This window comes from Lagopus leucura, unplaced genomic scaffold, assembly GCF_019238085.1.
Source record: "Lagopus leucura isolate 7727_CA_CO unplaced genomic scaffold, USGS_WTPT01 Super-Scaffold_100014, whole genome shotgun sequence".
NCBI classification, from domain to species: domain Eukaryota; kingdom Metazoa; phylum Chordata; class Aves; order Galliformes; family Phasianidae; genus Lagopus; species Lagopus leucura.
Window position 1 is genome coordinate 1,996,139 of NW_024962268.1, and position 12,836 is coordinate 2,008,974.

The window sequence follows — 12,836 nt, forward strand, 5'->3', positions numbered from 1 at the left end:
ATCCCTAATTGTACATTTGAATAAAATCTCAGTAGTGCATGGTAGGTAAATTTAACATAAAGTAAGTGAAGAGAGCAGAATGACTGCATACATTGGAAAGCCTTTTGTTTTTAAATTGTGTTTTTGGTGTTCTCTCATTTACTTCTTCAATTTTTCTTTTACCCTGGAAAGTATACCATATATGTTGCTGCCTCTTATTTAGGGGGTGGTAATAAACAGCACTGGTGAAATCTTATGTTTATTATCATACACAGATTCTGTTGGTTTCTGTTTCTGAGTTATTTGTTGTTTTTTCTTTATTTTTTCTCCTCCCCCCTCATTTGCTCATGTCTTGGTTGGCGTTTGGTGGTGTATAACCGTGATTGCGTTACCTTAGCAATAACAATTGGTCGTCTTGGTTACGTTTGTCCTCAAGAGGTGGCCCCCATGCTACAGCAGTTTATAAGACCCTGGTGTGTATTATTCAATCTTTTTTTTTTTAATTCATTTTTCTTCACTCTCTTTCTTTCTTTCTTCTCTCTATCTCACTTTTAGATATATTTTCAGTTGGTTACAAAATCTCAATCCTTAATCATTGCCAACCATGTGACTAATCTTGTCCTATCAGGTTTGTGAGTTTTTAGTAGCACCGTCATGTATTTTTTTTATGTTGTGGCTAACGACTAATTTATGCATGGGATAAGATTGTCACATGCTTGCTGTGTTAAAGCTTGACTATGAAAGAGCGTTTTAAAATCCACCAGAATGATACTACAATGCATGCCAATACAGTAAAATTTAAACTGTGCATTACCTTACTTAAAAAAAATCAGTCGGAGGCTTGAAATGCTGTAAGGAATATATGTTTATAGACCTGTTTTATGTATAAAATAGCTTGCTTGCTGCTGTAAAAGTTAAATAACTGTTCTGTAACTGGTATCTGACATAATTCATACTGTGATAGTATTATATGTTCTGCTTCTAATAATGATAGTTACTATAAATATTTCAGATATGTGTCTTTTGTATTTAATGGAATACAGGTCACACTTTATAAATGGTACCACAGAAGAACAAGGTTCTGGAGATGGTAGATAATGGGAATATGCTAGTAAACACTGCAATAACCGTTTTCCTAACTGTTCACAATAGTGTTTCAAATCATTTTATCCGTGTGGCTTATTCCATCAAATACTGTCATCTAGATCTGTCTTGATTGAATGAAAGTGTGATAAAACTAGCTAAGATTTTCTCTACCTTACTAGGTGCACCTCTCTCCGGAACATAAGAGACAATGAGGAAAAGGACTCAGCATTCCGTGGGATATGTACCATGATCACAGTCAACCCCAATGGCGTATTCCAAGTAAGATGCATGAATAGATCTGATTTTTTTCATTTATTTGCATAAAATGTATTTTAAAATGTGTATGAAATACTAGGAGGTTTAGGTTGATGCTGATTCAGTGCGGAACACGATATGCCTTTATTTTAAGGCCAAGAAGACCAAAAGTTTACATTGTAGTGATAAGTATCATGATAATTCTGGATTTGTTCTTCAGTGAAAAGGAGGAAAAGAGGTGTTAAAAGTCTTTTTTTTTTTTTTTTTTTTTTGTCTTCTACTTAAAATGTGTATCTAAATAATGAACTCTGACTAACATCGTGAATGATGCAATATTTTTGTCAGTGTTTTGTGTAGGGGATCTCTATGAAAATATAAGGCAAAATCTGATTAAATCCTATCGTTCAGCTGTAATCTAGGCTTTAAAAAAGTAAAAGAACAAAAATGATAACTACCCCTTCATTCTTAAAACTTGAGATGGGAAGATTCTGTCTCAACATCAGATATATTGCTTGAATACTTAATATGACTAGGAAGATGCTCTTTAGATTTGTGTCAAGAACAGAATGTTACTTGCTCTTTAGTCTCCACAGCTCTGAAGTTAAGCTATACCCATGTAACATTTCATGAGAGGAAAAAAAAAGATGAATTTCCTTCTCTGCCTGAAATCCCTCTCTTTGAGACACAAAAATTGAGCCTATTTCTTGTTCTGAACTTTTCAGATGTTTTCACTTGTCTTGTTCTGTACTTGCCATTTCCCTTCTTTTCTGCTGTCCATTTATTCTTTCACACATAAAGAGAGCAGAAAATTAAGAACTCCTCTCATTTTCCCATCTCTCCTCTGTAGTAGTTATCTTATTTCTTATCAAAACACACATGTGCTCAATGTGTCAATTATTGAGGGGTGGTATCTTAGCAATATAGTAAGAAATGTAGTGCATAACCTCAGGTGAACTATGTTGCAGGGGTTATGATATGGCTTTGGTTTTGAATGTCATGTGTGTCCCTAAAATAAACTCTGACTCTGCTTGAAGAAATACAGCTGCTTTTTTTCCAGCTGGAAATTTATAAGACAGAGTTGGTCTTAGGGTCTTATTTGTTGCTTGATGTTAAAATGGTTTGTTTCGGAATTTGTATGATTGGACTGAAAGAGTTTGAGTTAGCTGGTTATGATGTGAGAGGAAAACTGTTGTGGTTTCAGTTTGCCTTTTTATGCTGTTGTGTTTATGAGTTTGGCTTTTTAATTAAAAAAACCTCATCAAACAGTTGCCCCAACTCTATATTTCTGTACATCTAGGTGTAGAATAGTTTGCCATTATTGCCTGCATTAACTGGAAATAAAATCAGTTTTTGAATAAGGATCAAAAAATCTTGTACAGTTAATAGAATGAGTTGAGCATTGTTTCCAGACCTATAACTTAGGGTTTCTAACCTATGTGATTATTTAATCTTATAGGACTTTATTTTTTTTTGTGATGCTGTTGCATCGTGGATTAGCCCAAAAGACGATCTTCGAGACATGTTCTGTAAGGTAATGTTTCTATTATCATATCTTATCAATATATCCTGATCATGGTTTGGGATCTTCTGTTTCTTTCTTGCTGTGTATTTTAGTCAGTACTTCCTGTATTTGTGAAGCTTCTTTGCAAAGTTACTAGCTTTCAGACAAAACATCAAAACAATATGAAGATTTTTTTTTTATTCTACTTATATTTACTTAAGTCCATTCAAGTTACTGCGGACTTCTTTTTAGTGGTGTTGAAAAGTTCACTTAGGATTTTAGTTAAAAAAAAAAAAAATAATCATCCTCAGAGAGCTTTTCATAATTTCAGTCAACAGCATTTTGACTGCATTTTGGAAAACAGGATTTTGTATACCACATTTAAGTCATCTTTAGAAAATGATATTCTGTATAGTTCAAGATTTTTTCTTTTGCCATGAAGAAGCCCCCTTTATTTAACAGAAATACAACTGAAAGAAAAGGAGGTTACCAGGAGTAGTCAGCATGGGTTCACCAGGGGGAGGTCGTGCTTGACCAACCTGGTAGCCTTCTATGATGTTGTCTCTGGCTGGGTGGATAGGGGGAGAGCAGTGGATGTAGTCTACCTTGATTTCAGCAAGGCATTTGATACTGTCCCCCACGACATCCTTATAACAAAGCTGAGGAAATGTGGGATAGATGAGTGGACAGTGAGGTGGGTTGAGAACTGGCTGACTGGCAGAGCACAGAGGGTCGTTGTTGGTGGTGCAGAGTCCGGTTGGAGGCCTGTAACTAGCGGTGTTCCTCAGGGGTCTGTGCTGGGTCCGGTCTTGTTCAACATCTTCATCAATGACCTTGATGAGGGGATAATGGCCACCCTCAGCAAGTTTGCTGATGATACAAAGTTGGGAGGATTGGCTGACATGCCTGAAGGCTGTGCTGCCATTCAGCGAGACCTGGACAGGCTGGAGAGCTGGGCAGAAAAAAACCGGATGAGGTTTAACAAAAGCAAGTGTAGAGTCTTGCATCTGGGGAGGAATAATTGCATGCACCAGTACAGGTTGGGGGATGACCTGCTGGAGGGGAGCTCTGCGGAGAGGAACCTGGGTGTCCTGGTGGACGACAGGTTGGCCATGAGCCAGCAGTGTGCCCTTGTGGCCAAAAAGGCCAATGGCTTACTGGGGTGCATTAAAAAGAGCGTGGCCAGCAGGTCAAAGGAGGTGATCCTCCCCCTCTACTCTGCCCTGGTAAGACCTCATCTGGAGTACTGCGTCCAGTTCTGGGCTCCCCAGTACAAAAAAAGACAGGGATCTCTTGGAAAGAGTCCAGCGGAGGGCCACGAAGATGGTGAAGGGCCTGGAGCATCTCTCCTATGAGGGAAGGCTGAGTGAACTGGGTCTGTTCAGCCTTGAGAAAAGGAGACTCAGAGGGGACCTGATCCAGGTCTATAAATATCTAAGGTGTGGGGGGCAGAATGGCGAGGATGGACTCTTTTCAGTGGTGAGTGGAGACAGGACAAGGGGAAACAGCTGGAAACTGCAGCATAGGAAGTTCTGCACAAATGTGCACAAGAACTTCTTTACAGTGAGGTGACGGAGCACTGGAACAGGCTGCCCAGGGAGGTGGTGGAGTCTCCTTCTCTGGAGATGTTCAAGACCTGCCTGGATGCCTGCCTGTGTGACCTGCTGTAGGGAACCTGCTTTGGCAGGGGGGTTGGACTCGATGATCTCTGGAGGTCCCTTCCAACCCCTACAATTCTGTGATTATGTGAAATGTCCAGAAGAATGCAAATGAAAAATATTACAGTGCTATCCTGATCTCTTTGTTTTCTATCTTGGATGAGCAGATCTTCTGGGAACCAGTGTATATTTCTGAATATAGGACATACATCCTAGACAAGTTGTCAATAGAGATTAAACAAAAGAACCGTGGCTGTATTGCGTAAAATAAGCAACAAGCAAAAAACCGACCACCCTGAAATTATTTGTTCCATGTCCCAAGTTATGAAAAATAAATAAAATTCCTAATTTCAGTTTCTTGAAGAAATGCTTTTACTTGTTCAGTAAACATCTTTGTTTGAGCAGGGATGTACGTCCCAAATTAATGAAATTCCTCTTAAAGCTGAAATAGAGTGTATTTCTAAGAATGTATTAGGGTCAAGGGCCAGTATTGTGTTTTCTCTTGAAGTAACTCATAATGGCAGCATCAGAACATAAACTGGAATCTTCAAATCCCATCTTGAGGAGCAAAACCAAAAAATTCTGCCTCATAAATTAGCAGACTAGCTCTCTGAGTAGCTAGAAAGAAACATTGGGTTCAGGAAATGTGCAGTGGTGAGTATTCTAGTGTCAGAAGGAAATAACAAATATTAAAAGCTTAAAAGTAAGTCCAGGATGCTGGAACTGTGATGACAGTTGTAAGCATTTTCAGTACATGTTTCTGCACTGGTCCTATGGCCCTCAGTACTTGCCTCAGTAAGTTAAACTCCTCTCAGATTCTTTCCAAGATATTCATGCAGGATCTAATGCATCCAAACTAGACACAGTGGGTTTTGTCCACTCTGTATGAGGGTGTGCATGGCTTTTTACAGTGTATTCTTTTGTCTTTCTCCATGCAAGAATAGAGTCAGAACTTTCATCAAGTGATGGCATATGATATTTTTTAGGTTACTTTCTCATTAGACTGGATCCCTTTGCCAACTGAATAACAGATTGTGCCACTTAGGAACTATGGGGAAAAAAAAAAAAAAAACATTCTTCATAGTCCCCTGAAGTCTTTTTATGTGATTTTTTCTTTATTGGCATTAGAGCTGATAGAGGAAATAACTGTTCCAAGAACATGGGTAAGACAGCTGTCAGAGTTGAGATTTCTCACATACTCCTAAAAATTTTATCTTTTTTTTTTTTAAAAACGAGACATATAAAGACACTAGCTGAAGTTCATCTGCTAAAACAATACTGGAAGAGGATTTAATTATTATTATTTTTTTTTAATGTTCATTTTGTCATACCTAAGCATTTTTTAAATCTCTTTTGTAGTTTTGGTGGCTGGCTAATCTGTTTGGGTAAGGAAAGAAATCTGGTTTTGGATGAGCTCCTTAATGGAGAAAAATAGTTAAATTAACTGTGATGTCTCTACTGTTAAATCTGGTTCAATGACAGCTCTGTTTGAAAATGATGTATTGGGGGTGAATTCTACGCTATGAGCTTTAAATTTTACAGTGCTTTTTTTGTAAAAACGTTTTCATGACAGGCCATTCCACAATTAGGTATAGTTGAGTTTAAAAGAAAGAAAATTAAAAAAAATGTTGAGACTCTAGTAGTTTTGTTGTGAGGAAGAACTTTTGCACCTATTTTTGTTCTTCCTTACGTTCACCTATTAACCTAATGTTTTCAGAGCATAAATAATAAGGCCCTTTTCATATAATCATTTAATTTTCATATTTTCAGTTAAGTTACTGTATTGAAGGGTCCAGAGTGGTATCAGTAGGTGGGGAGGTTTTCTTGTCTGTAATGTTGGCTTTTTTACTGCTGGTAGTTCCCTGCTGTTTCAAAGTATGAAAGACTTTAACAACTTCTGTTTTAGTTACAGTTGTCTTACAGGTTCCATGGGAAAACACAGCTTCTATAGGATTGTTTTTAGTTTGTGCTAGAAATTAAAAGGCATTAATTCTGTGAAGTACCAGCTGTGGTTCTGACTGGGTTTTTCTTCCAGAACCTGTAACACATTTACAAATGGAATATATATACAGTAATAATAAACAGAAAATGTGTACTTTGACAAAACAGTTAGCATTGTGAAATGGCCTACCTCTAACCTGTAAGTCATGTTAGTAAATAAATATTAATTTGAATTGCTAACTATATTCTGTACGTTACGTAACTGATTCTTTTCTTTTAAGGGAGGCATTAAATGTTACAGGATATCTAATAAATGGGACAGTTGAGCTATACAACTGAGCAATCTGGAGGATTGAAGGCTATTACACATGTTGCTTGTGAATGATGATCTTGTATCTTCTGTTTATTGATCGCTTTTACTTACCTCTCATTGCTTTTAGATTCTTCATGGGTTTAAAAATCAAGTTGGGGATGAGAATTGGAGGCGTTTCTCAGACCAGTTTCCTCTTCCCTTAAAAGAGCGCCTTGCAGCTTACTATGGAGTTTAACCTCGTGCATTGTAGCTGCAGTCCCATGATTAGAGGTAAGCACATGAATCTTCCTTGCAAAATATTGTGTAGTTTTTTCCTATCTCTGCCTTATGAAAATACTAGTGGACTAGATTAAAATTTTGAGATGAGCTGTGTCAAGTATCTTCACTTCTGTGAAAAAAGAAAGGGGTAATGTTGAACCAAAATCCTGGTAGCTGTAGCAAAAGTAATTGTCTCTCTATGAAAGTCTATGCAGTATGCTTGGTCATGTATCAAAGTTAGAAGACTAGGTGTAATTGTATCTGTTCAGGTTTAATAAGCCAAGTAAGAAGTGTGTTCTGCAGGCAGCATGCTAGACACAGGCTCCATGTGTGTCTTATGGGTTAGGGAATAACAGATGTAATATAAGGTGAATATTTCTCTAGGACAAGAAAATAAGTTTAAAATACTTTATCTATGTGAAACCCAATACATTTCTATGTACATGTTAGATGGTTTTGGCACTTAGTCAAGGATATTACAATATTTTTCAGCTCTGCTGTTTGTAGAGGTTGATGTTTTGAGAAGGCTGATGTGTTTATTATTGTGACATTCCACTTTATGCACCAATACGCAGTGGTTACCATTCTGTCAGAGAATACTTCAGCTCAATCATACAACAGTGATGGGATTCTAGAATGACTGTAGTGTACCACTTTGCTTTGTATACTTTCTGTGCATACTGTATAAACAAAGCACCTGTGTATAAAGTAGTGTGATGCTGTGAAGAACTTATTATAATACCCAAAAAACAAGGCAGGTTAAGTTTGTTCATTGAGTCATTGTATAAATGTGGTAATTGCTCTAGAATATTTGCACAGAAATATAGGAGTGTATCACATAATTCAGTTGTACTGTTAAATGAACACCCATTTAAAACTCAGGCTAATGTTTTCAAGAGTTGGTGGCATAATAAATTCTCTTTGAATTGCATGTTTCATCTGAACAATTGATGGAAAATAAGCAAACTTCAAACACAGTAATCAGTGAGGGCATTTAAGTTTTGATGCATGGTTGATTTTTTTCTTCCTCTTTTAAATATAATGCCAAATTGAAAAACAAAAACAAACAAACAAACAAAAAAAAACCTGTTACTCTCCATTTCTGTTGAGGAGGCAATATGGCTATCTTGTTGAATCTACCTAAAAGTGAAGTTGTTATGTTAGTAGAAGGTAAGTTTAATATTTCCTGAACATCATGACTGCCTCATAATTTTGTACTGAAAGGGCAGAGTCTTTTTAAAGTACATGCAGCTGTTTTCATCTTAAATCTAAGCTTAGATGCAATATTGGAAATGTCATTGTAGCTTTAAAGTATACGTTGTTGTAAGGAATAATAGTCTTCCTGTTAAAAATCAACTCTTTGTTTAAGCAGACTCATAAAAGGAACATCTAGGTACAAATTCACTTTTAAGCTTAGATTGCACCTACTGCTTAAAAAAGAGGAAAAAAAAAAAACCAAACAAACTCTTTTTTTATACAGAGATCAGTCATTCACATTTCAAAGTACTGTTTGACTACACCTTTCTCTTTTCCTTTACAGGTCCTTCAGTCTGGGAGACTATGAGGGAGCCTCTGCACCCAGGGAAAATGTTACCCTTTACTGGGGGGAAGGGTAAACCAGTAGGGAATACAGTACAATCCCAACCCTACTGGGAGGGGCGGGAGGGAGGTGTTGCCGTCACTGTATTAAGTCGATGTTGGGAAATGTTTTAACATCTGGAGCCTTTGTGGGTGGAAATCTGTCTCCTATTACAACTCTGCACTGGATGTGAAGAAGAAAAAAAAGAATCTTTTCACAAAACAGCACATTCTGGAATATTGTGGGGATTTGTACCAAAATAAGAACCATATAATTGAACCATAGGGATACGTAAAAGAGGAAAACTATTTTGCGCACAATAAAGGAAACCTAAGAATGGGGGTCACAAACAGTAAAAGGCTTTTTTTTCTTTTTTTCTTTTTTTTTTTTTTAGTAAGAATTTTCTACATTATTTCATCCTGCTTGATGGGATTCCTAGGAATTTGCATGTTAATGAAGAACTACACAAATGAAGTTAGTACAGTTAAAAATGCAGCTTGTGTCTGCATTAGGAACAGGCACTTGCAGTATATGATATAGAAACACCAATTAATTAGGGTTAACTTAGGCACAGTGAAGCAACCTGCAAGCTGCCAAATGAGTCACTCCTTTCATTTTTGGGGTAAAGGGAGGGACGCTTCAAAGGAGAGATTGACATCTTAATTTTTACGTTAAGAAGAATTTATGGTAGTGGATATGATTTGATTATTGTACTTCATTAGATTTAATTTCTAGAGTAAGGCATTATTCTTAACGTGCAGTTTAAGGTTCAGGCATGCGTTCTGGCTCATAGTGATCAGAAGTAATTTAAATTAGTGGGGAAGTAGCATGCTTGCATCACATAGAGTGAAATTGGTATACATTTACCTATGTTGCGCCAGTTTTGTGTTGCAGTTTACCAATTCAGTATAGCCCTGCATTTAAAGTTCCTTTTCTAAGATTCTGTGGATTTTGTTTTTATTAAGAATATAGATATAAAGTACTGTAGTTAACAATTAGGCCTTGAAATACCTTTTAGGATCTGTTAAGAATAAGATTGATATTGTATTGTGTGTAACCTGCACAATGTGGAAAGCTGATATAGCTGTGCAAAATACTTGCCTCTGTGCTGTCAGTGTGATGTGCTTTCTGCATGGTTATATACTAGTGATTTTATCAGAATCTCTGAAAATGAGTTACATGGTAAGACCTGTTAAAGGCTGCATAAATGTTAGTTGGCACGTAAAGACAGTTGTAGAAGTTGATGACATGATTGCTATATTTGTGTTTATTCCCACTCAACATATTATCTTCTATGCTTTCTTTTTGTTCAAAGCATGATCTTAATGAGATGTTTAAGTTAATGGATGTAATAATGCAGGGTATCTACACTGTATTGGCGCATGTTGGTGGCCCTTTGTGATGTAGTTAAATGCACAAGGGTGCAAGTTTAAAGCTACAGAGTGAAAGTTGGTTTGGATCCTCTTCATTTCATTTGTTTAGCTTTTCTGTTGTTTTTTTTTCTCTACTTACATGTATTCCTGTGAATAAATCCTTGTTAAGTTAACCCTTTACTTTTCCTTCCATGTGTATTTTCTTATGTACTGTGAATGTGAAATTCTAACTGGTACACTTGATCTTGTGTCCATCTGAAAGTGGCAAGTCTTTATTAATTTAGATTGCCTAAAGAGTATCCCATGATGATAAAGGAAAATGGAGAGATTTTTAACTCTGCTGGTCAGAGGTGAAGCCACACCTTTCCATTTTTCAAGTGCTGCATAATTAATCCGCAAAACAAAATTAAGCCATAACAGCCTTTTATAGATTTAGTTTCTCACCTTTGCATTGCAGAATGGATACTGGATAACAGGTTTTTTTTGTTGTTGTTGTTGTTTTTTTGTTGTTCTTTTTTAAAAATTGCTCTTCTTTGCATGGTTCTATTCTCTGAGTGCTGGATGATTTAGCTATTGCACTGAAGCTCGAGCTGTGTGAGTGTGAACTTAATTATGTTTAGAGAGGAAATTTTTTTTTTAAATGCATGATAGCATGAACATTTTACATGCACCTCCACTCCCCACTTTGTTCTTCTTACGCCTGAAGTTTGGACATGTACTGTATGAAGTACATTCAGTGATGCTAGTACATAGTATTTTTTGCAAAATTGCATGTGATAAATTGCTTTCAATTTACATTGCTTTTTAGCAAATACTAAATTTCTTCTGAACTAATAACTGAAGTAAATTAGAAACAGTTTTAGTCACTGAAAACAATTGAAAACCCAGTTCTAGAAGAATAATTTAGCAAGATGGGATATTCTTTTAGACCCAAACTTGCTTTAATTTTGAGTGTGTTTAAGCATTAGGTACGAATTTCAGAGAAACGACATTAAAAATTTCATAAAATAAAAAACAGCTAAGTAATATATAGCATTAGGACTAGAATCTGAGTTTAGTTAAACATTAAATTTAAGAAAGCCCCTTTAACCAAATAAAACCACCTCATCTCAAATTCATGTAGAATACCACTTTTGTACATACACATTTTAATAGGTATTTGTACAGATGTGAGCTGATCTGGCAGAACAGCAAGTAGAGTAATTAAAATAAGGCAGGAATTAACATTACTGGCAAAGTAGTCTTTTGTATCAGTATGTTTTTTCATGGTATGTTTAAAAGCAAATAAACCGTATTCCTTATGCATAATATAGTGCAGGAATTTGCAGAAGCCATTTGAAGTATAATGGGAGGTAAGAAAAGTTCCAAATCTGCATTAACAATTCCATTATTGCATCATGGGATATATAAACAGCATCTTAATTCTTGTGGTGTAGTCTTGACAGTTCTTGAATGTTGACTGAATGTTTATACTGGTAGAATTGTGAGTCTGTCTTTGTTACATTCCAGTGTTTTCTGCCTCTTGGCATGCTAAAAGCACGGCTTACTTCATTTGCTCCTTACACACTGAATAAAGTGCTGTTAGTGTGCTAAACTACAGAAATAGCCGCTGCTAAGTAATGGTGTAGATTTTCTACTTGAATATTTTTGTTGTAGAAACCTCAGGAGGTCAGTGTTTACTGTTTTTATATATGCCTTTCTCCTGTTTTGAGTTTCCCTTTTTGAAGGATTCTAAGAATGAACAAAAGCTGCTGATCAACCTAAGTTGGTAACAGAAAGTATATTTAAAATCCTTATAAAAGCATCGTTTTGGCAGTTCTAAATTGATATTACTCTTAAGTAAAGTTCAATTCTAAATTTGTTTCATTACATATTCAGGAAACTGCTCTTTTCATTTAGGAAAAAAAAAGAAAGATTATAATAGTTCATTATTTTAACCAGTGCAAGCAAAAATAATCGATTTTGTAATTTTTTTTTCCAAAGCTTGATTATTTTCTAAATCGAGGAATATGTATATAGTTAAATTGTAATGAGCTAATTCTTATGCTTTAGTTTATTGCTCGTTAATGCTTGTACTCAGAAGATACACTTCTAGGAGAATGGGTTTAAAATTTGTAATCATAATTTTTTAAAGTTACAAAGTAGCATAAATTTTGTAACTAACAATATTGATACACTGTGATTTTTGTTGTTGTTGATTTTTGTTAGACTTTTATGTTAGCATCAATCCTAATTAAACTGCATATATTGTATAATAGTAAAATGTATATTTTAAAACTTCAAGTGGCTTTCCTCAAGCGAAACTCATTGCTACTTAGGAACACTCAAATACTAGCTTTATCTCAGGTGAATACTCTTGTACCCTTTTTGTTCAGAACACATGCTTATAAAAATGTGTCTTAATTATATCAGTTCATGTATTTCATGGTAGGCAGCTTCTCTGTCTTAAACTTACTCTAAATTAACCTTCTACTGTGGGACAATAATGACTTTTGCTTCACCTATTTTATTCATATTGAATGTATTAACAAATAAAGGTGCAAAAACATTCTTCCCTTGAGGAGAATGCATCCATATTCGAACAACTGAAATATTTCTTTAAAAAAAAAAAAAAATGCTTTAAATGCAACATTGTATTGGAAATCTTTTGTTTCAGATTTTGTCAAGGAAAGGACTTGCAACTTAACACTAATTGCTTCAGTACTTTCATGGGGATAATAGATGCATAAAGCTTCTACGTAGGGTCTGAAGAGTAACTTTTTATCTCAGATAAAGGTTAAGCTCAGCAGTGAAATGACTGCCATAAATTAAAAAGTAAGAAAAATAAAAAGTTTGCAGTTATCTCACATAGATGCTGATGTAATTTGCATACGTATTTGTTATCTATTACATA

General features: G+C 35.6%; 1 protein-coding gene across 2 annotated transcripts in view; it reads left to right on the plus strand.

Moving 5' to 3' along the window:
• TNPO1 (transportin 1) overlaps positions 1–10,123 on the plus strand; it is a 79,189-nt gene extending 69,066 nt beyond the window's left edge. For both annotated transcript variants that reach the window (XM_042875232.1, XM_042875233.1), the window contains exons 21-25: positions 377–452; positions 1,245–1,344; positions 2,777–2,851; positions 6,861–7,003; positions 8,532–10,123. In XM_042875232.1, the coding sequence (XP_042731166.1) occupies positions 377–452; positions 1,245–1,344; positions 2,777–2,851; positions 6,861–6,968 (359 nt within the window). In that variant the 3' untranslated portion in view covers positions 6,969–7,003; positions 8,532–10,123. The remainder of the gene's footprint in view (positions 1–376; positions 453–1,244; positions 1,345–2,776; positions 2,852–6,860; positions 7,004–8,531) is intronic.
• Positions 10,124–12,836: the final 2,713 nt, after the last annotated feature.